We start from the raw sequence: 23,400 nt of genomic DNA, 5'->3' as shown, positions 1-23,400 counted from the left end.
GTTTTTTTTTTTGTTATAACCAAAGATGTGGCAACAAAACACAAAACCTAGATTTCCAAAATAAAACCTATTTTGGGAAGCATATTCTGCATGCAGGATGCATTCATTCTGAGGTGAGAGCTCGTGTTACCGGAGACATGATGGAAGGAGGTAAGAGGCTCGGCATATTCAATGAGCTTTAAGCAGATACTTACCCGCTGAGGTGATGATGCTGTGTTTTCAGCCTGAGGATAATGTATTGAACACAGACAGCTGGGGCCGCCAGGGAGAAGCTGGTGGATGTTGTTTACATGATAGAATTCTCCTTTAAAGCATTTGAACATATCTAGTAATCACCATATTTAGCATTTGCTCTATGTAACATGGTCACACATACCCAGTCAGTGTGTTAGTGTCTTGTCCACATCATGCAGACAGACACGTACAGGCAGACACAGAATTAGAAGGCAGAGCTGGGATAGACAGGAGGGAGACGGAGGTGAAAAAAAAAAAAAAAAGAAGCTGAGACTACCCCCACCCTTTGCTGCTCCTGTGCCTGCTTCTCCCTTTCCCTGTTGCCTGGCAACCTAACATCACAGCTCCCCTGTCTGTGATTGATCAGTAGCGTCTCTGAGCTTGCTTACCCATAATACCTTGCTGGTGAAGAGCGAGAGAGAGAAAAAAAAGGCATTCCCAGCTCCAGCCCACAACACGGTGGACACACACCTTAATGGTTTAACTATATAATAAAATGGAGAGATTAACTGAGCTTGTATTTCTAGTGAAATCCCAAGAACAGCCTATAGAGAACATGAGAGCGTCATTGTTGGGAGATCATAATGGACTGGTGAATGTACCTTTAGTCTCCATTGTGCTCAGCACCTGCTGCAGAGCCTATTTGTTGTGTGGTTATGCAATGAGCCATGAAAATATTTCTATACATGAATAGGCTGGCCGATGAGGTGGGAACACAGAGCTTCCTCTTTCCCCCCCCCACCCGTGTCTGATCTGTGCCTCAGCTGAAGACGTTATCGACTCTGCACTGCCCTCCAGAGGCCACAGGGTGCAAGTCACCCAAAGTGGAGGCATTGATGAGTATTAATGAGAAGGGGACAACAGGGTGACACAGCAGTTAGACCCGTCATCCATTAAGTGGAGTGATACAGGGGAGTGTTGGTGAAAACATCCCTGCTCACAATGACTGACTTGTATGCGCCTATTTCGGATTTCAGCGAAGAAGAAAACTGATTCACGTCATGTCTGTTTATTGACAGAGGACAGACGTTCAGGACCAAACCAATGTCACAGACTGTCCTGAAGAAGAAAACATGTAATCAACAAATTTACTGACGTCAGGAAAAAAAATGATTTAACCCCCTCGTGCTGGAGGATGTCAGTGACAAAGCAACATGAATGATGTCAGATGTTAAGCAACCGGCGCCATCTGGTGGTGGAAAACTAAAATAGCCACTTCCCTAATATATAGTAGAAGACTTGTCATTCACCCAGGCAACGAAAATGTCTCGTCCCATTTCCTGTTTATTTTCAGTTGATTTCCGTTTGGTAACGAAAACAAACTATCTGACCCCCACCCCCCTCTCAAGTGTACACTTGGTTGCGCCCAAGTTCAGCTAGCATGGCTAACTGGTTTAGCTTCTCGTTTCGCTCTCCGGTTGGAATTTAACGGCTCTTTACAGTCGATTAATCAGCGGAGGAGAATTGTACCAAAGTCCACTTGTAAGTGCTTGTTTTATTTTCTTATCTGCGTCGAGTTTACCACAATATTTGCTTAAATGTTATCCTCAACTCAGGCATGAAACCAACAACCCCACAAATGAACCACATGTAAACTGAGACGGATGTTAAAAAGTTTTTTTTTTAATTCACACTCTCATGGAAATGCACAGTTGTTTTTAAAAAGAACTTAAAGAACATTTGGCCCCCGGTTGTTGGCAGTTATTGAAAGACAAAGTTAATTAACTGACACAAGCCTGAACTCATGTGAAGCCTGGGGAAAAAAGTTTCATCACATTGTTCACATGACTGTAAAATGATAAATAACATGCACGGACAAATGTTTCTCATCATCTTAACGAATGAACAAAAGTTCAGTTAACACCAAAGAGCTGGTGATTGTGATGGAGAAAAAAAGAAAAGAGGAGAAAATTATTATTATTATCCTGACCTTCAAACACGGGAAAGGTCAGTGGTGGCAGCTATTAATAGGTAGTCTTTTTAAAAAAAAATTTAAAAGTTGAAATTCATAGTGTAAATACTGTGTAAACATGGTTTAAAAATAAATGGCACCTTACGTGAAGTTTAGGATCTTTAAGGTCATTTGTTGTTGTTTTTGAACTGAAAAAAATGCTAATGCTACTTATGTTAAGCAGACTGTTCACAGTCTCAATTTAGCATGTTAGCATCATATCCTTTGCTAATTAGAGCTCAATTCAAAGTACATCTAAGGCCGATGGGAAAGTCATGAGGTTTGCAGAATGAAGTCATGACGTGATGATGGCTCTAAATAATAAAAATAAATAAATTTGCAGTAATTAAATTATTTATGCCTCCAACTCCTCCAAGCAGCAGCAGCTGACATCATCACATTTTAAGTTAATATTGCTAATGCTTTAGGAATTATTTGGAGTTGTATTTGTGCCCACCTGATGAATATAAGTCTAATATTGTCTCTCCTTTTATCTCTGTTTTGGTCTTCTCTCTCCTAAGGGAAATATCTGGCTATTTAAATCCTCCGCTTTCTTCCAAAGCAGGTTGCTAACAAAGCTTTTTTGCTACAAAACATCTGCCTATTGCCACAAACACTATGAGAGCCATAAACATGAACCAAAATGGTAACGTTGTGGGCAAAAAAAACAAAAACAGAAAGCTGAAAGAGGCTACAATGCTCTGTAAAGCCGAAGGGAACCACAGGCCTGGGTAATAATTCTGTGTGGGAATTATCATTCTTTACACATGCACATAGTCATGTGATCCATACAAAAATATTTATTTATAGCCACTTTAAGAGATGTCCAAAGTTATTAAAATTCCTTTCTTAGTTGTTGAGATATTGATAATATAAATCTGGACCAAAGACTTAGCTACGTTGCTACCATGGCTAAAAACTGAGCACAAAAACAGAAACAAAAAAAGACCATGTGTGTGAACCGTAACGAACTGTGTTGGAAATTATTCATCTGAATGTCGGTGACATCTTTTATCATTTTACAGTTTGTCGTAAGACTCGAAACATCTCAGGTAAAATGAACACATGCTCTACGGACAGGCATTTAAGAACTATTAGCAGCAAGAATGAGACACCATTACGATGGAAAATAGTTAAACAATACAAGCATCTCAGAATCTCATTGATTTGTCATAGATGCCAGTCACAACCAGAAAACATGCTGCAATGATCAAAGACTTTATAACAGGGCAAAAATGGGCGAATACTCCATGTAGTTACAGGTAACTTACAGAAACACTGTTTTATTGAGCTTTATCCGTTTTATAGTTTTACAGTCATTTATCTAAACCAACGATTCTGAAAAGGTTTAGAGACGAACTCGGCTAAAATTAGAACACCTCTTCAAGCCTTCTGTGTTAAAACCTGTTTCTCTTTCTCTCTTTGGAAGTGCACTTATCAAGAATAAATCAAACTCGGATGGTTGAAGGTCACAATTCTTGAATAAAGATTTTCCAAATAACAACTGATCCCTCTCTAAAGAATCATCAGACGCGCTCTGAGCAAGACATGTCTGTCTTTTCATCAGGCGAGGCTCCTTGCATTTGCAGCTGCTCCTGTAATGGCTCTCTTATTTCCTCCCCTGTCTGCTCCACAGACCCAGCCGGAGCCTCAGTCTGTGAGTCACGGTCGTCTGGATTGTTCTGGAGGTCCGCGGAGAGCTGCTGTTCCTCGGCTGAACCAGTAGGTGCTGTGTTAGTCTCACGGGTTTCCACATGTGAGCAAGTTTGGAGCGTCAGGGACTCTGTGGGGTCGGGGAATGTTCGGCAGTGGAGTTCTGTGTTTATTTCAGACTCTAAAGCGGTCTCTACTGCGGGCAGCATGGGAGTGACGGTGACATTTTCACTGAGAAAAGCAGGAGTGTCATTTACAGAGCTGTCTATCTGATAATGCTGCATTGGGGGAGTGTTGTGGAAGGGGTTACTGAGGCTCATGAGTGTGGTGTTAGAGTAACTCAGCACAGACGGAAGTGGAACAGAGTAAGGTGGAGGACTCGTGCCGTGTAACGAACAGTCCCAGTCTTCCTCCTCTTCCTCTTCTTCCTCCTCCTCATCGTCCTCTTCGTCCTCCTCGTCCTCTTCTCCCTCCTCGGGGTCGATTGTTTCTAAGCTGTGTGTGCTGCAGTCCGACAGCCCGCTGCAAATGCTGCTGCCGTCCTCATCTTCCTCATATGCTTCATCGTCCTCCTCCTCTTCCTCATCTTCTTCCTCTTCCTCCTCCTCTTCCTCCTCTTCCTCCTCCTCCTCTTCCTCTTCTTCATCCAGATGTGAATCTGTGTCGCCTGTGTTCTGGAGGTGCATGATGGGAATGTGCGGCGCGCCACTCATCAGTGGAAACTGCAGGTTCGGCTGCTGCTGCTGGACCAAGGAGGAGTCTCCATGGTAACCGTTGCCATTGGTTACAAGCTGCTGCTCCGGCTGCTGCTGCTGATGCTGCTCCTCGCGGCTCTTCTCCAGCTCCAGCTTCATGATGGTGTGCAGGAAGTGGGTCCGCACCCGGACGGGGTTAAACTCCAGGCGTCCCGTGGTGTTGCTGCAGCCTTCTTTGGTGCAGCCACAGGGAAACGACATGCGGTCCACCTGAGGACGGACAGCAAAGGTAAACGCAGCTGCCAACCAGAGCTGGTCATGCTTTAAGAGAAGCTGCAGAATCTGCCCTTGGATTCATTAATATTATAACACACCTTAATGCAGTAAAACTACCCTGAATTACCTTTAACTTCAGTTTCATTGATTGAAGGTTTACGTAGCAGTCTACTGTATATCTAAGAAAAATAATACATAATTCATTGGTTTCAAAACTCCTCCCCAAACCTTGAGGATAAATTCAATAATGCATAAAGCTAAAAACGGGGCTGCTTTTCTAAGACCCTGAAAAACTCTTAAAACATCACAGAAAGATTCTGTAAGATGAGCAGTGGTTTCAGAGAGAGGGTTATTTCTTTATATTATTATCAACATTCCCCATAAGGAAGCACTTGGCCACAGTTTTTGGACATACGTCATAGCCCTGTAAATTTACAGTTAAATTTTAATTTTAATTCGACTTTAAAGTTGTACCGCAAAGACAGACATGAACAACACTTTAGTATTATAGATGGGCCTCACCACGCTTCCATTTACCTGGCACTTAATGCCGGCCAGGCTGCAAGCACAGGTCTCTGGGTCGCATATCCCGCGGCAGCGGCACCCGCACTCCTCTCGGGACATGCGGAGGGCGCGCAGCTCGTGCTTCTCCTCCACGTCGATGCGTCGCACCCCCGAGGCGCGGAGGAGGGCGCGGCGCCTCCTGGTCGTCAGAGGCTGGAGGAAGAAGTAGTCGTCCACCTCTGTGTTGTCCACGTCCAGGTCGTCCTCGGAGATGTCATCGAGCGTCAGGGTGTCCGCCTCCACAGATGACACGGTGCCGTTCTTAGTCAGCTGGACCACAGAAAGATGAGTTAAATTAAGATCAGACCACAAATGTGATTAAGTTTATATTAATATCCTGATTTCATAAAGGAAAAAATCATGGTTAATTCATAAATATATAGAATATTTTCAAGCTCATGAAGCTTTGCTACGCTGCAGGTAAACAAGCCCTCAGCTGTCCCACGGACTTTGAGTTTGATGGCGTTGAGTTTCTCCTCTTTGAGATGATCCCTCAGCATGTTGCGGTGGCTCCTTTTCTGCTCCATAGCGAACTCCCTGAGGGTGAATCGCTTCACCCCGCTGTGGCGCGGCGACATCCCCAGGGTGCTGCCTCCCTGCGTGGGCACGCTGGTGAAGCCTTGCCGGCGGTTGAAGTAGTAAACCGTCACGGTCTCAAAGTGCACGTTGCGGCCCCGCAGTCGCTTTGACTGCTGCTGCAGAGAAGCTGAAGTTCAGACAGAGAGGTGGAAAAGCCATGAATTCAAGTCAGGAATAAAATGAAAGAACACCGTTAATGCTAAAACATTGTGTTAAGTTTGTTACATGACAGAGAGCATGTTGTTGGTAATGTGATCTTACAGTCCAGCAGTCCAGAGGGGACGGGGTGGTTGAGACTGTCGCTGCTGTTGCCGCTGTCGCTGCAGGAGACCTCATCATCGTCAGACCCCTGCAGGGAGAGGTAAGGGGACGGGCCCTCCTCAAGCTTCCTCTTCAAGATCCCGCTCATCGTGTGGCTCCTCCCACTGGTCTCACCTGCACAAAGGAGAAAAGGTAAGTTTATCTCACATAAGTTTATTTTTAAGTTTCTCCAAACTTAAATAACATTTTACTTTAATGAAATTAACACAAACACAATAAAACTCTCTAGCCCGTGGAAACCAGTGGAATTGAATCTACATAAACACCTTATTTCTTATTTAGTCTGTCCTGTGCCAGTGTGGGAGTGAACAACCCCCCAGGAAAGGCTGCATAATTGTGTATAGAGTTCTTTAGAGTCCCACATCCCTGCAGCACGGTTCAGTGGAAAAACCAAGGTCACCTCCTAATTAGTTTTTGTTTTGTGAATGAATTTAACACAGCGTTAGGCAGAAGAACGCAAATTTAAATTTTCACATATATCAACTGTGTAGACACAAAACTGAATTTCATGATTTTTTTTTTTTAAAGAGAAACCTGATAAATAGAATTTAAAATTAAAAATCAGATTATAAATTCTTCTAAAATATATATTTTTTTCCCCCAAACTCAAGAATTGAAGCAAGTGGCTCAGAGGAGGTGAGATCACGAGTCAGTGGATTGCGCTTACGTTTTTGTAAATCTTTATTCGTACTGCAGTGCACAGAGGGTCAAACCAGATTTTACTGCCACCTAATGGAGCTCAGTAAATAGGCATCTTTTCTGAAAGAAATCTGGACTAAACTTTAGGATGTTTTGTTAGGTGACCTTGCCAAATTCCAGGATGCTCCACAAGTCGAGACTGAATCCCGTTAAATGAAGCGTTTGAAGCTCATTAAGATGTTGATATCCTGATACTCTGTTTTCCCATTGGTTGCTTTTGTGGAAAATTGAGAGCCCGGGGGTCGAGGAGGCGGGGGTGGGGGGGCACACACTGATAAGGGAATCGTTCGTACACGTCGTGGAGTTTTCTCTCGCTCACTTCGAAAAACACCGCTGGCGCCGGGAAGCGTTGGCTTCACGCAGTCCCTCTTGCACTTTGCCGACACTTCAGTTTCAAATTTGTAAAAACTGTTGAGCCTGACTGCTCGGACTGGTAGAGGATTACATCATATGCAGCAGAGCTGAATGCTGGGCCAAGCTTTTCCTCTCTGACTGGCTTTGTCTCCCTTCTCCCTCTCTTACTACCTACTGCCACACACATTTCCCTGCTTTGCCACTTTATCTTCATTCCAATTACTCTTTTTTTTTTAAATCTTACCTTCTTTTTTTAGTGTTTCTTATAATTATTTCCCTTTCTCCTTACTCTCCTCTATCTACAGCCCCCCCCAGGAATGCAGCCCTTCACTCCAGCTCATTGCTTTTCAGGAATAAAAACAGTAGAAAATAGCAGGCTCCACAGCAGGAGAAGCCCTGAACACATCATAGTACAGAGCATCTCTCTGGATATTTGATGTCACAGGCGGTGTTGCAGGTTTTCTGGGATTGAGGATGGTGTCCTGTGCTGCCTCGCCACGCCGCGCCGCTTCAACCTAAACATCCCCCGGTCGAGCTCTCGTGACCGGTGTCAATTTAGAGCACAGAACCCTACACGCACACATACACACACACACGTGCACTACACACACATGTACAAGCCTGCTCACGTGTCTGCATGCATGCGCAACCTCCCACTCCCCATTGCATGTCCACATCCCAAACACTAACAGGAGGCACGGGGTGTGGGGGGTGGGTGTGGGGAGGGAGGGGGGATTCTCATTGACAAATGTAAATGAGCATCAGCCTGTGATGGTGGTGTGATGGTGCCGCTCGTCTGCGTTAAGGCTGCGAGTGCGTCTGACCGTCACTGACCTGTTTCCTCGGCTCGCCTTTGGTTTCCAGGAAGTCCTCGGCTCTCTCCTCCGCATCACACAGTGTTCACCAGCAAGCAGCCAAACATCCCCATGTGTCGTGATGATGCAGTGAGCGCTGCCATGATGCCTGCTCTCTCTCTCTCTCTCTCTCTCTCTCTCTCTCTCTCTCTCTCCAGCAGCCTCTGGCACTATTGTGCAGCACTGAACACTTCTGCCTCTGTCTATCTTATGCGTTCTCCCTTTGCACCCTCATCCTATGCTCATGCTGTCAGCTCTCTCACTGTCTGATTCTCTCCTGCTCTGCACTCCCCCATCACCCCCACCACCACCTCCTCCTTTCTCTTTCTCCCTCTCCCTCTCTCTCTCTCTCTCTCTCTCCCCTCACAAAGACTTGTTAGCTCGATGCTGCTGCCGGCTGGAGCACTGGAGCTTGACTGAGGTGAAGCAAGCCCTTCGAGATCACAGAGGGAAAGGAGGGGTTGTGGATGTGGTGGTGGATGCGACGGGGGTGGGGGTGGAAAGTGGAGATTCTTGCTATGTGAAATGCCTCTTTTCCACAGGCTTCAGGAGAATTATTGACACAAATATAAAGTATTAAGCAATGGAAACAGTGAGTTTCTCCACCTTTTTACTGTCTGGCCTCACAGGTGATGCCATGGTCCTCCACTCCCTGCAATATTTCCTCCCTCACATTGATAAATTCGCAGCCTAATGCAAATGTAATGTGGTTTCTGCTTTGTAATGTTCCTTCTTTTTGTTTTTATAAAGCTAATTTGAAATTTAAATTGACAGCAGAGAGAAATAGATCAGAGGAAACGGAGACAATGACGGTGAATCTGTCAGTTCCACTGTCAAAAAAAAAAAAAGACTATCAAATACCAACCAACAGCAAAATGTGTTCCAGGTGTGTCTCCATCTATTCTCATATATAGTGACTAGTTATACTACAGTATTGATATTGAAATCAATATTAGAAGTTACTTTACAATGTAATATACAGTGAATACATGATTTGAAAGTAGCTGAACTGAACCAAAGTCACTATTACCCACTGCCTCTGTTCATAAATCCTGCTCTAAGCCACATACATGCAATGTCCGAGTGTAGAAAACTGTGCTGTTGCAAATGAAAATGGCTTTGTTTATCAGTGAACTTCAACGGAGGATTCATTAGACCGTGCAGCAGCAGCAGAAGAAGAAGAAGAGGGAACAACAGGATGATGTAACAGAGACGGCTCCAGTCAAACCTCAGACGCTGGAAAAAAAAGTGTTTATTCCGTATCACTTTTCCACCTCAGCCAAGCTTTAAGATTATTTGAATTTCTGAGGCTTCAACTCTGTTTTTTTTATTTTTTAATACACAAATTTAAAATGCACATAAAAACAAGTGGATGTAAACCCACCTACTGTTAGCAGACCTTTAATTTTCTTTTTTTTTTACTATACCTGCTTCACTTATAGAAGGTTAACGTCAATATACTCAACAGTTTCTTTCAGAAATATGTGATTAACCACCCAACACCCACTCACAAGCCCCTAAACATTGTTGCTATAGCAATGCTGGACTCTGAATGTTCCGTCTTCCCATTATAGTAGTGCTCGGCTGAAAAAAAAAAATATCAGAAAAAAAGCTAGCGAGAGCCTCAGCCTTGAGTTTGTTGTGCACTGTACACAAAGATGGAGTGTGTAGAAGTGATTCGGCTTCATCTGTCAGTTCTGAACGCAGCACAGAGGAAGTAGCAAACTCATCATCGTGGAGTCATTCCTGTTGAGATTGAACTATAAGTGGTGCTTTTGTGGTTGATAATGAATGAATGAATATGAAGGAGTAATTCCTCTCCTCTCTTTCTGCAGTGCGGAGCGTCGTCGTTCGTACAGCTGTTCTCTGTGATGGTAGCTGCCAGCGTGTGGAGCTCAGGAACCCGTGCCACAGCACACACACACACACACACGTCGGAAATTTAAGTGAGTGAAAATTAAAGTTAGTGTATTTTTTAAAAAAAGATCAGCATTATGATGATTTATATGTGTTATTATTGTTATCAACTCATGTCTGACCTCCACTGGCTGCTCCTGAAGGACTTTTGTTTTAGTTTTGTGCTGTGCTCCGAATTGCTGAATTGTTTTCCACTGGCAAAGGGATGGAGTGGCAATGTGCGGGAGAGACAGAGTGATCCCTCCAATCAGCTTCCATGGCAACGGGCCACAAGAGGGAGGGAGGGGGGATCGGAGGAGGAGGAGGAGGAGGCAGCTAGAGGGGTTGTGGGGAGGTGGGGGCTGGGCTGTGGCAGCTCCTAACACTGAAGCATGAGGGGAAGGCTGGAAGAGGGTTTTTTTTTTTTTTTTTTTAATACAGCCAGAGAAAGAGCACGATGTATGTGTGTGTGTAAGTGTGTATTTGTGTGTGTGTGTGCGCTCAGAAAGCAGAACAATGGCTACGGCTAAGGAAAATTAGACACTAAAATAACTACTGTTCTGTTTATTCCTAGATGCACGGAACCTTCTGGTTATTATGAAGTGAGAAATATTAACTTTGCCATATCATCCAAACATAATGAGTATTCTGTCCCATACAGATCCTGTCTTAAGTCTGTGCTGATGTGGCTCTTAAGGTCAGTAGAGGACACTGCAACCATCTGTACATGTGGATGTGAGCTCAGGCTATTAGGACTGCACAACTCCACACACTGTACCCCACAATAAATAATGAACACAACACACCAAGCTCCATTCCTGTTACTGTTCTTAGATGTTTCATGTCAGCAGGAAAAAAAAAAAAAAAAAAAAAAAAGACCTGAGCAGGACCGAACAGAGTAATCACTGTAATTATTTTTGTGTTGTTCTCTTCAGGGGACCTGCACTGTGTCGTCTGTAAATGAGTTTCTACTGTGCTTCCTTACAACTGGTGAGTTTGCAGTGGTATTTTTATTTTTTATTTTTTTTTGGTCGAGGTTTCTGAACAACACCAGAGCCAGACGTGTTTCTCATGAGCTGGTGCTCGAGCTAAAAGGAGAATCTCCCATCACAGTGAACAGCAGCTTGACTACAAATGTATGCTGGTGTTGTTCTGTACCTGCTGAATATGCAAGTACACCTCAGCTGTATTAGGTGGTATTTTGGTAGTGTTTGATTTACAGCTTGTTGTGCTTCACCCAAGTGGCTGAGAATCAATCCATGCTGGTTCAAGTGCAGAACTCCCATCATTAAGTCCAGCTGCATGGTATCACTATGGCATTATAATGACATTCTCACAGAGATTTGTTGTGTCTCATTGACTTTTTGTCCACTTGTCAACCACAACATGTTGTTAAGGATGTTGTTTGTAATTTTGTTGTGGTGTGGTGGGGGATGTGTTCACCCCTGGCATCAGCGTGGTGTCGGTGACCAGCAGGGGGAGTTCTCGGTCAGGGACACCGTCCCTTTCACTGCGAAGGTTTTGCTTCAGCTTGAGTCATGAGCCCGTCATTAATTCCCAGCCCCCCGTCCGGCTCTGCTGCTGCTGCTGCTGCCTGGTCGGGTGTAATTGTTTCCCCAGGGACTCAGACGGATGGCTCAGCTGTCTAGTTGCACCGTGACCCACAGACCTGTGTGTGTGTGTGTGTGTGTGTAAGAGATAGAGATGGAGATAGAAAAGGATGAGTTAAGGAGGTTTCTTTACCTCAGGGGGAAAAATAAATGGGAGGAATTACATCATTTCTGTATAATCTTGTTGTTGTATTTCCATTTTGACCAAACAGGAACAGGTTTCTCTGATCAGTCTTGTCCTTATAAGACTGACGACAGAGATATATGTATATATATTTACAAAAAAAAAAAAATAGCTGCCAAAGCTTTTTTCATAAATGTCTCTTGATAAACTCCATTTACTCTTCCACCAGCATAAAGCATGATTAGCTTCTTGGCAAGTTTATTTTCCCACCTGTATCCCTCTTCGTGCTGCGCGTATTTTCCTCCCGTGTTATTCCATTCAGCTGTAATTAACACATCAATGATTCATTGTCTTCCTGTCGGCATCACTTGGGGAACAGTTTGACACAGAAACTGGATGGGAAGCCAAATATAATCTGTACAAATCTGTGTGTGTAGAATTAAATATGCAGTTTGTTAGCCTGGTGTTTTTTTTTTTTTGGTGTAGTTTATTTTTAAGGCTGTGAATATTATCTTAAGACGGGAGGAGCATCATATAGCTGCTATCATAGAAAGCATATATTTGGAGGCATTTTCTCCTCTGTATAATGAAAAGAAGGTTCTTTTTTTTTTCTAGGACTGCTCAACCTTTATTGAAACTTAAAAACAGAAACAATTAGACAATTTACAGGAAATAAATAAGGACACATAGATAAACAATTTGTTCTATTATCACTTGCCTGATGTAACTAAATCCACCTTCATTACATAAAATTTCTAATCAATCTAAATAAATAAACCAGTTCAAAATGAACAAACATGCATGTGGGTGATGGTTAAGCTTCATTTCTTACAGTACCCCCCCCCCCCCCCCCCCACCCCATTTACAACTTCAACAGAAACTAACTTTAAATAAAGTTATGACATCACCTTTAATAACCCAATGGTGTGATTCCAGGTAGTGAACAGCAGAGGGCAGACTTGGCATGGAAAACAGAAGACAGCGGGCAGGTGGTGGTGGTGGTGGTGGTGGGGTAAGTGCTGAGGACCTCAGCATCTTTTATGATGAATATTATTTCAGTATGAATTTTAAAATATGTGTGAAAATGGGCTCAGAAAAAAATATGACAGAAGAATTTTCAGTAAAAATTCTGATATAACAGTGAAATGATTTATTGTGTATCTGATCTGGCCTTACAGAGCCTGCTGTGTTTACTGGGCATTCTGGGATATTTTCTCTATAAAACCACAAAGTAAATGAGATTTTTTAAAGCGTGTCAAGCTCCTGTTGAAGGGCATGTGCAACCCTGCAGTTCCCAGCAGTTTAGTCCATCTTTTATTGTGGTTTATTGCTCCCTTTAAACCAGAGTACAGTGTTACAACCAGCTGTGATGAATGTGAGAAAGAGGATCCGGTCACTTTGGCCTCCTCTAAAAGAAGAGGAGGCGGCTGAGAACCAGTCCGGAGAGAGCAGATGGCATCTCCGTCTGTCTGGTCCGTTTAAAGAACGCCACAGGCGAAGCCCTGAGTCAAACAAGCCAACCACACGCCGCCCCCCCCCCCCCCCCCCCGGATGATCTCAGAGCTTCCACTCTTGCTTTTCACCCGGAAGACATTACAGGATTTAATCCGTTCTCTGAACCAAACTGGAAATCATTACAGGGTGCAGCATAATCCAATCAGACGTTTCCTGGAATGATGGGATTTGTTAGAGAAAGCTTTACAACCCGTGCAGCCCGTGAAACATCTTTACAGTTTGTTACTGTAATGCGCACGGCATTATGGGTAGATTGTATGATGTCACCTGTCGTTTTTGAGCCAGCCAAACATGAACAGAGCCCTGCAGGTAAAGTGCAACTCCACCCCTCACCAGGATGAGGTGACAGAGGCCTCACGGAGGGTGGAGGAAAGACTGCTGCAACTTCCTCATGGCCTGTCCAAACAGGAGGACACACACGCTTAAGTACACACAAAAGAAACAAGGCCGTATACATGAATCCATCAAATCCAAGTAAAACAGCTACTGGGAGAAAATAAGCACCAGTTTGTGAACCTGTTGTTGAATAATTGATGATACTGACAGGAGTTTGACTGGTTATGTTTGCGTTTCAGGTTCTCCCCCCCCAAACCCAGCACAGATCCGCTACACGAACTCCTGCCTGCGGAGCCCTCCGACACTTGAGCTGTCAGCTGTCAGGAGCAGATTCGGAGTCCGCTGATTTTCTCATAAGGTAAAGCTGCAGACAGACAGAACCACTCATTTTATGCTGAGGCTGTATCCTGGACACCAAGACGTTTTAATGGCATGGACAGAGGCCCTGACCCTTTTCCTTCCTCCTCTCCAGATCATCTCTGATGTTTTGGGACCACAGCTGCAGGTGATGGCAGCCAGCGCCACGGCCTGCAAGAGGCGAGGCTCCACAGTTAAGCACATTCCACACACATTTATATGCATGAATCTATATGAATCTCAGCAACAGTGATAGGAACAAATCACTGTTGTCTGGCATCGGAGTAAATGAACTTATATAAGTTCCACTGAGGCTCAGGAAAAGCCTGTGAAGGCTTGGTGTTAAAGCTAGTTTGGAACTCAGGAAGCAAAAATAAAAATAAAATCTCCTATCTTCCTTTTTCAGAAGCATAACTTGGCGAGACAGACTTTATTTATTATTATAGATAAAACATAGCACATACACATCTATAGCCTTCATATACCTTGCTGAAAGATAGAAAATGATTTAAAAAAAAAAAAAAGTATTCTCATTCTTATTCCAAGATTCTGTTCAAGGATGGCAGCTATTATGAGATGTAATCTCTTTCCATAATGTTAGACGAGCCCAGACAAGGAAAACATTGGCTTTCAGCGAGGGAAAGGCCATCTATTCACAAAACATAGCCCCTTCCTTCCTGGAGTGCATCCAGATAAGGTGTTTGTATAACACACACAGAGAGTCAGTGCATCCCCAGCGGAGCTTGCTAATGATGAACACGCAGAGCAAATGCAGCACAGGCACAGATAATGGATGAGAAACACCGAAATATGGAACAGCAGGTGTACTATAATAAATTTAAGAGGGGGAAAAATGTAATTTAAAAAAACAAAACAAAACATAATGATATAAAATAAATACAAAAATTCAAATAAAGGGATCTGTAAGTTTTGCTGCTCTCACACAGGCAGCATGAGCAGCCATGCATTTTCCTCCCCTTCACCTTAAAGGACTGTGTGCATGCAGTGTTCTGTTTTCACTAATGGTCGGCCAGACTCTGACTGCTCCACATTACTATCCTCTGGCCCTATCAGGTGACCCGGTTGTGTTATAATGAAGGTGGAGTACAAAGTAAAGTCCTAGTAACTGGAGTAGTAGCTGTAATTTGATCCTTCCTCACTGCCGTCTCTATGTGTGTGTGTGTGTGCCTAGAAAGTGAGCAGTGTGTGTGTGTGTGTGTGTGTGTAGTGGGTGTACAGTGTGGAGTAGATTCTGTCTGGAGGTGTTCACGAAACCGTTCAGTACTGTAATGAAGGAGCATGTGGACCTTACTCTGTAGCTGTAGAGCCAATGGTTTGATGTAAAGATGTTGCCCCAAGCGATCAGCTTGTCAGCTTATCTCCCACGGCGACGTCACGTAGTTACGATGTATGTGCGAGAGGCAGACTTCCAAAAGGCGTCGTCGTCCTCGTCATCGTCATCTTTGGCTGAAACGGGAGCGTTGAAATCAGGGAATTTCTCTGAATGTGGAATTTCCTTCAATGTCAACAAACTCCAGAGTTATGAGTTATGGTGCAGGGAGCTGGGACTAGATTTGTTCTGGCAAGACTCGCTGACAGTTTTTTTTTTTTCCAGCTGAATCTGTCATGACTGTGAGATGTTTATGTTTTCGTTGCGTTTCCAGACTTTTTCTTGGGAACCAGAGCGGAGGCCCCGTTTTTTTTTTTTGACTCCTTATGACACCGCGTTAAACTATGTTCATTTTAATGGTTTACTGGGGAAAAAAATGCGATGCTTGTACTTTCTGGTTCAGCGTAGACAAAATACAGCGAGAGTTGTTCATTGTCTTTATCTTATCAGAGGGATCGTATCTCCGTCTGTCCTCTAAATAAAAGTCATCTGGAGTCCTCGGTCAGGGATTCAGCATGGGAGCAAAACCTGCTGCATCTTTTATTTAATAGAATCCGACAGTGTTTTTAACCCTGGCGGATGTTCACCAGCAAGTCTCTCCGGGCCCCACAAGGCCTGAAATATTGTCTTGTTGTATTAAAGAAAAGCTACTGTGGTGCATTATGTTAGCTCTCACACTGAATTCCACTCCAGCCCTGTGTGTGTGTGTGTGTGTGTGTGTGCAGCTCTTTTCACTGTGCAACAAGTCAAGATACATATCAAAGAAAATCTTTAACACGCCCATTACTCCACAGCTTGTATTGGATGATGTTATTTTCTCATGTACGGGGGAGTAAACGGCTGGAAACCGAGCCGGGCCTCAATGGGACACTGGATCCAGCAGAAGTGTGACACACATACCTCTGGCCCCCTCTCTGAATAATGTATCTGCCGCCCGTATAAATGGAGTGATAGTGTGTCCTCTGCAGTACTATCAGATGCATATATCATGACTGCTCATTCATTAAGATTGGATTATCTGGATTGCCCCTGCGCTCCTTTCTCTCGCTCCCCCCGCGCATCGATGTTTCTATTGTGGCTCCGACTTGACTATTCCAGGCTCGTAATTCTCCCGCCCTTTGTGTCTGCCCGATCCTGTAACTAAGCTGTCATTCTTTTTTCAGCTCCCTCTGTCAGCCGCTCTCCATCCGTTTGACCCACCCCTGCTCTCCTCTCTTTCTCAGCTTATGAGACGGGGAGCGGTTCGACGAAAACCCGCTTCCTCGAGACCTGGAGATGTGGCACAGTGTAGTGAGAATCACACTTCAGATATGACAGGATGAGAGGGGGGCAACAGCTGAACTGTGACTCACACAGAGGAAGCTGAGTTAACGTGTTAATTTCCCCTTTACTTGCCGGGCCTGGGTTCAGGGAAAACACCTCCCTGGGAAGCTCTGGTTGTGGCTGGTGAAAAATGAACAATACATCCGCTGCCATGGCTGCAGGGGGGGGGGGGGGGGGTGTGCAGACCAGCAGGGTTAGCTGTTATGGGTCTTCCTGATTTAATCAGGAACAATCAGCTTTCCTACCCTCCCACACGAGGATGGGTGAGGCAGAAAGCTGTTAATCTGTTTCCTGAAGGCCTTACAAAGGTTCATGTTGGACCAGCTGATTGAAGAGGAAAGCAGATCTGATTATTACCAGCTTGTGTTTTATGGGTGCTGCCTTTACTTTATCAGTTTTTGGGGATCCTTGTCTTTCTCTGAACATTTTATGGTTTACATTCATTTCATTACTCAGCCCAGCAAAGTCAAATTTGCCATTAAGCTTCTCCAGAGTCTGAATGTCTGTGATTTCTTTTCCCAGCTTGCATCTTTGTTCGGATCAGGAAACAGTCACAGCTCGGGAGTTAAAAATCATTTTAATCTTTCATCTTTTCATCCAGATGATGGGAGGATTCTTTGAGGATTCTGGAAATAGCTTCAAGCTGATAAAACGATGTTAAGTATGTTTTTTTTTTGAGCTGTTAAAAGGTCGCAGGTAAATCTCCAGTAAACAGAATCAGCACTTCTCTATCTGCTTTCCTTTTTTTTTCCTAAAAGCCTCCCTCTCTCTCTCTCTCTCTCTCTCTCTCTTTCTTCTCTCTTTTGTCATCACTCCTTTGGCCTTGCTCTCACAACTCATATCTCAGTTTGCTTTTCTGAGCCCACATGTGAGTTTACTTAGGCTTCTGTGTGTGTGTGTGTATGCGTGTGTGTGTGTGTGTGTGTGTGTGTGTGTGTGTGTGTGTGTGAGTAATTACAGGGCAGAGGGAGAGAGGAAAAAACTTTCCCTGTGAACTTTTTCATTTCTCCTCCTCCTCCTCCTTCTTTTCAGCCACTCGATGTGCCTGCACAGCCCAGAGAGCCTGACAGACAAAGAGGAGCTCCAGCAACATCTCCACATCTCGAAAAACCCCTCACCCTCTCACAGCTCCCTCTTTTTCCTCCCTCTCTTCCTCGGCCCTCCCGGGTTCACCTCTTACAATAGACTTCCCCTCCAAGCACCAGCCTGAAGGGAAAAGAGGGTGGTGGTGGTGGTGGTGGTGGTGGTTGGAGGGGGAGATACAGTTTCTGTACAACAATGGAAATTCAATCAGGAAATGGAGAGGAGGTGGCGGCGAGCGTGGTGTCGGCGACCTCTGGCTTCCTTTCCCGTAGTCCTTCAGGGCCGCAGGTAGAGGCGTCAGGCGATCCGGTGCTCAGAGAGGACCTGCAGGCTGCTAAGAGGATCGAGAAGTTTGACATCCCACTCGACAGTCTGAAGAGGATGTTCGAGAAGCCTGCCGTGGAACATACGGTAAGAACTGCTGCTTCTGTTTTACTGTGAACTACCCCTTTTTGACCAGTGACTTTCCACTCCCCGCCCCCCTCCGGGTGCATTAACTGCCATGCCCTGTGTTTTGTGCTGCATGTGTCAGATAGATGGATGAGTTCGACGCCGCTTTCATTTGTACGAATTGAAAAGCTTTTAGAACCTTCAAAGAAACTTGGAAAGTGTGAAGTCAGTAGCGGTGGCACGACTGTGAAGTCAGTCAGATCTGGTTTCCTGAGCCGTGAAACTGTACACTGTGTCGGTTTCACTGTTGCACGTTGTAGTTTTTATCTTATATAATGAGAAAATACTGAAGACGGATCGGGATGGTCCCTGTCTCTCAGTTTATTTCAGTGTGATTCACTCGCTGGCGATTTGCGGTTTCCATTTCCTAACAGTGTACACGTCTCCTTCGCTTGCAGAGGAGGGTGGCCTTCTTCTCCCCCCCTCTGCTTTTGTTTTTTTTTTTTTTTTTTCCCCATCTCAGCTGGCTTCTCTTAGAGGAAAATCTAAGTCTGTCTTGGAAGTGAAGTGGGTCATTAAGAAGAAAAACCTCCCATTTACCCAATGTCTGATGAGACCAAAAAGGCCCAGATGACCTAGTTTCTGCTCCTCGTGTCGCCCTGACCCCGTCAGAAATGTCCCAGGGATGATGAGCTCAGTGATGGTGCGTGGAAACCTCTCTCTCCCAGCAGAAGAGGTCGGTGCATTATGGGAGATGTCGTTCTCAGCGAGTGCCAGTGCCAAAACCGGTGGCACAGTTACACACACCAGCTGCATCCGTGCAGTGCCACTGGGTCGCTGGTATTTGACACCCTGTTATTTGAGACCTATTTTGGGGATCTTTATGGTTAAGCCAGGGTTTTAAAAATAAACCCACCGTAATTGGTATGTCAGCTGCTGCTGCTGGAGGCAGCGCGAAACTTCTCCGTCAGGCCGGAGCAGAGAGAGAGAGACACACACATGGAACTATTAGAATCAAATCACATCTGGCTCCGGAGATGAAAACATTTTTACAGATTACTGCGGTTAATGAGCCACATCGCTGGAGCCGAGATATCGCATATTTTGAGGTTTTCCTTTCGCTTTCCAGTCCAGATCATGTGATCATGTTATTTTGTCATCAGGCAGATGTTTGGGCTACCGTGCTGTGAGCCATCTCCAGTCTCAGAAGATAAGAGCTTCATTTTGGGGCTTCTTATTACAGCTGTTTGACATTCCACAGCCTCTCACTGACCATTAGCTATCTTCAGCTTATCATGAGGAGGATTTTTGCTCAACCTGTGGATATACAAGTAGCTGCTTGCTTGAAAGTTTCTTTGCGTCTCAACCAGTTTTCAGCGATTTGGTTTCATTGGTCTTATCAGTGTTGTTTCCAGCTGTTTCTGCCTTTTCCTGCCTTTTGTGTAGAAGCTCTAACCAGCCCCCCCCCCCCCCCCTCCCCCCTCCCCCTGCCTGAGCAGCATCATCAGACAGCAGACACATGAAGTCAGCAGCTATAACATGGAACATTTAGCAGCCAGAGAGTCGGTTCTTTCACTCAGGAGCTGGTAGAATCTGGGTTTGCCTTCCAGAACCACACATATTCCCAAAGCATTTGAAAATACTGTTTACTCCTTTGCCGCTGAAGGACAAGAGTCACAACTCCTACAGCTGCAGGAGGACTTTGTCACTTGAGCGTAAACATATGGCGTTACCATGGCATTTGCTCTCTTCATGCCAGCATCTGCTCTGTGTAAATCATATTCTGTTCTTTTTTAAAATAACAAAGCTGTAAAGCTGGTCAAACACATGCTGTATCTTTGAATTGTATCATGAGTGCTTACAGTCTGTTGCTATCTTCCCTTGCAAAAAAAAAAAAAGAGAGAGAGAAGGCTGTAGTCAGTGTTAATGGAGCATATGGGCAGTGTTCCCAGATTCCCAGAGAGAGGAGAGGGACCAGAGCTCTGCAGCCCGGCTGGTTATAAAACACGACCTTGTCTCCAGCTTCATCTGTAAGGCCGAGCTTAATATTTGATGATGCGCCGTATTTTTCTTCCTTTGCCCCATTTCATTTCTTTAAACGGTGCGGCGTCATTGGACGGCCAGCTGTAACAATGACGGATGGATTCCCAGGTGGTCGCTCAGCTGTGGCCAAAAGTCCTCAGCATGTTGGGGGGGGAGACAGTCCACGTTTCCAACAACTGCAGATGTGAAGTGATGCAATGGTTTATCTTGAGTGCAAAGAGCGTGGTTCTTTTTTTTTTCCGCTTGTGTAGCTGGCTGATCCTCCAGGGACGCTGGCTTATGTTTACAGCATCTGTCTGACCTTCTGGTCATGACTGTGCACACGGGGGAAGGATACACACATAGTCCTGAGTGAGACAGATGAGGTTATACTGTGCTACAGTGTCACAGCTTATCATTGTTTGGTGTGGGTGTGTGTGTGTGTGGGGGGGGGGGTTGAATTCTCAGAAGCACATGTGCACATGCTGTTTATTCATTTGCATACATGCAAATATGCACAAAAATAGGCCGCTGCACCAAAAAAAAAAAAAAAAGCTAAACTTCAGAAATTTTCCCATTATTTCTTTGTGGCTCATTAAAATGTTTGAGCATAAATTCAGTGGTTACATAATTGAAAACGTTTCTAATGCTCTAATTTGACCTGACTTGGCAGCATCACTGTTGCGATGGCCGCCGTTAGCCAGCGGGTGGCAGTGCAGCATCTGTGAGGCTGAGGGAGCAAGCTGCTGTTAAAAAAAAACAAACAAAAAAAAAAACAGCCACTGTATGCACCAAAAGTGTAGGAGCTATGAGATAATCAGGAGCTTATCTCAGTGGGACAATCGCTAATCACCTGCTGTTAATTGGAGTTGGGTGTTTTTTTTTTTTAATGTCTGACAGTGTCTTAAAAATGGCTCCTCTCTTGTGTGCGAGGCAGTCAGATGATCAGGATTTGCACAACTGGCAAAATATCTCATTCTGATGTGTTTGGTAAATTTAAGGCATCATAAAAGAATTTAAAGGGATTTCATACTACGGGATAAAGCTTGGTTACACGTGGGTAACAGGATAACATGGTTAAAGAGAGAGAGAGAGAGAGGGTAACTTGTGGAGGGCTCGTGTGGCTGTGAATGAGGTGTCCACATAAATTCGTCCAGCGGCACTAGAGGTCTGGAATGTTCCCTTGGTTTATTTTCATAACTGTCTCTTACTCACTCATGGTTTTTTTTTTTTTTTGTTAGTTTTTTTTTTAATGTGTGTGACTGAGCAGATCCTCATCTTCCTCCTGTGCCAGCGTTTTCTTTATAAAGCTTTCATAACGTGGCTTCAACAAACCCTCGTTTTCAAAAGGCAATATTCAGTCTGAAAGACACGAAATGGAACAGTGGATTAGGCTTTTTCATATACTTCATCTCTATAGCTTTTTTTTTTTTTTTTTTTTTTAAATCACCTTTCTCCAGCTTTTATGCAAGGAGTGGGAATTTTGTCACTCTGCCATGTTGAATAGTCTCACTTTAAAGTGTCAAACGACATGCTGAGAGATGAGACTGAGGCCAGGCCTTCTGGTTAATTGTGGGCTATTTCACCCCCCCCCCCCCCCCCAAAAAAAAAAAAAAAAAATCAATCCATATTCAGTACCATTCCTAAACGCACTTAATTAAATGTTAAATAAACTAAAAGCCACAATGTGTCTGCAAGAAATTGATCCAGACTTGATGAGGACACCGGCGTCCTCATCAAGTCCATTGAGCTCGTAAAAATTCCATTAACTTTTACCAGGCATCTCTTTCATCTCGGTTTCACAGATTCAAATCTTTTAATGGAGCTGGCAGCAGAGCCATGTGTGTGTGTGTGTGTGAGACGCATTGCTAGTCTGCTGTGTGATGATGATGATGATGACGATGACTTGTTGCTCGCCGCCTCGGCTCTGAGAATAGTTCCACTGTTGTCGCGTGGTCGGTCAGACACAGCTCTACCTGCCGTTTATTTTTCTTGATGGATTGTGGCGAATGGGAGCAGACATAGAAAATCTGCTCTGTTGCTGCTTGTCAGTGCTTGTTAAGACAGCCATTTTTTTTTTTTTCCAGAGGTATTGTGGTAGCATGTGCATATTCACTGTAACGTATGATAATCCATTCCCATAGCTGGATGATGAATGCGTATCTCTGGGCTTTTTTTTTTCCCCCACACAGATTGTTGTGTGACTCAGATCGTCTTTTCTCTAACGCAGTTTGACACCCACAGCCCCACAAGAGCATATGTGTTCAACAATTAGCCAAAAGGCCTCGAGGCTTAATGTTTCAATCATTTACTGTGGATGCGGTGCTATGTCACAGTTGAGGGCAGCGCCGTGAGCCGCGCTCATCGTCCCCCTTGCCATTCAAAAGAGGAAGCGCTCTTCAGAAATAGGTTTTCGAATGCAAATTCTTTTTTTGGCTGCGTGTCACAGATGAATGCTTCATCATTAAACCTTATGGCTAGGAGAAGAGGAAAAACAAAGCACAGAGACACACGTAACAATGAGTTTACAGTTTAATGAGATTAGGAGCAGCCGCACGCTAGCAGCTCCGCGAGGCCGGGCTCAGGCACAGCGGTGCTTTCAGATTAGTGTTAACATCAGGAAGTAAACGCTTTAAACAGGAACCCTAAGATGCTGGTGTTTAGCAGGTGTGCTGTTTACTGTGTTAGTTTATTGTGTGTGTGTGGACCTGTAAAGTTGCCGAGGCGTTTTATTTAAAACCACAAATTTAAGCCTGATATCGGTGCTAGAGGGGACATCATGGCGAAGACTGAAGTCTTTACGAATAATCCTCTGGGAACCACGAATGGTTACGTTTTCATGGCAACCCTTCTAAAAGATATTGTTGAGATATAAAAAAAAAAAAAATGGTGGACCGACCATCTGACCAAGAGACGGTGCCATCCTTAGTGCCATAACACGTCCAGGTCACATTTGGTTGCATATAAAAGCCAGTGTGTCTAAGGTGACACGCAGTTCGTCCACTTGCATGAGCTTGTGTTACACAGTCGCATAATTATAGACTTAATTCCCCCAGAATATCAAGCAGGCATGCAGCATGTCAGCCCGTGTCAGGTCCGTGGCTCGGGGGTATATTTGGAGAGGCTGAAAACGGAGCCGGATCCCGAGCCGCTGTGGAGTCGTCACGTATAAAT

The 23,400-nt window shown here is 44.4% G+C and overlaps 2 protein-coding genes and 1 long non-coding RNA gene across 4 annotated transcripts in view; 2 read left to right on the top strand and 1 right to left on the bottom strand.

Moving 5' to 3' along the window:
• Positions 1-1,634: 1,634 nt before the first annotated feature.
• LOC121177774 lies at positions 1,635-15,074 on the top strand. Its single transcript, XR_005893366.1, has 10 exons — positions 1,635-1,716; positions 3,822-3,907; positions 4,489-4,822; positions 6,216-6,405; positions 10,016-10,126; positions 10,738-10,773; positions 11,012-11,066; positions 12,747-12,822; positions 13,901-14,019; positions 14,134-15,074. It is a non-coding gene; the product is annotated as an uncharacterized LOC121177774 (long non-coding RNA).
• Positions 3,712-6,361, bottom strand: LOC121177773 (cysteine/serine-rich nuclear protein 3-like). The gene is made up of 4 exons (XM_041032104.1): positions 6,214-6,361; positions 5,823-6,079; positions 5,332-5,643; positions 3,712-4,803 (listed from the first exon to the last, which is right to left on the bottom strand). The coding sequence occupies exons 1-4, from the start codon at positions 6,359-6,361 to the stop codon at positions 3,712-3,714; spliced, it is 1,809 nt and encodes a 602-aa protein (XP_040888038.1).
• Positions 15,075-17,051: 1,977 nt separating the features above from the next.
• Positions 17,052-23,400, top strand: part of xirp2a (xin actin binding repeat containing 2a) — a 43,736-nt gene continuing 37,387 nt past the window's right edge. The window contains exons 1-2 of one of the 2 annotated variants that reach the window (XM_041032719.1): positions 17,052-17,392; positions 17,764-18,225. In XM_041032719.1, the coding sequence (XP_040888653.1) occupies positions 18,010-18,225 (216 nt within the window). In that variant the 5' untranslated portion in view covers positions 17,052-17,392; positions 17,764-18,009. Of the gene's footprint in view, positions 17,393-17,665; positions 18,226-23,400 lie in introns of those variants that run through there. The other variant, XM_041032718.1, reaches the window with a different exon arrangement.

This window comes from Toxotes jaculatrix, chromosome 24 (genome assembly GCF_017976425.1).
Source record: "Toxotes jaculatrix isolate fToxJac2 chromosome 24, fToxJac2.pri, whole genome shotgun sequence".
In the NCBI taxonomy this organism is placed as follows: domain Eukaryota; kingdom Metazoa; phylum Chordata; class Actinopteri; family Toxotidae; genus Toxotes; species Toxotes jaculatrix.
This window is presented reverse-complemented; position numbering and strand designations above follow the sequence as displayed.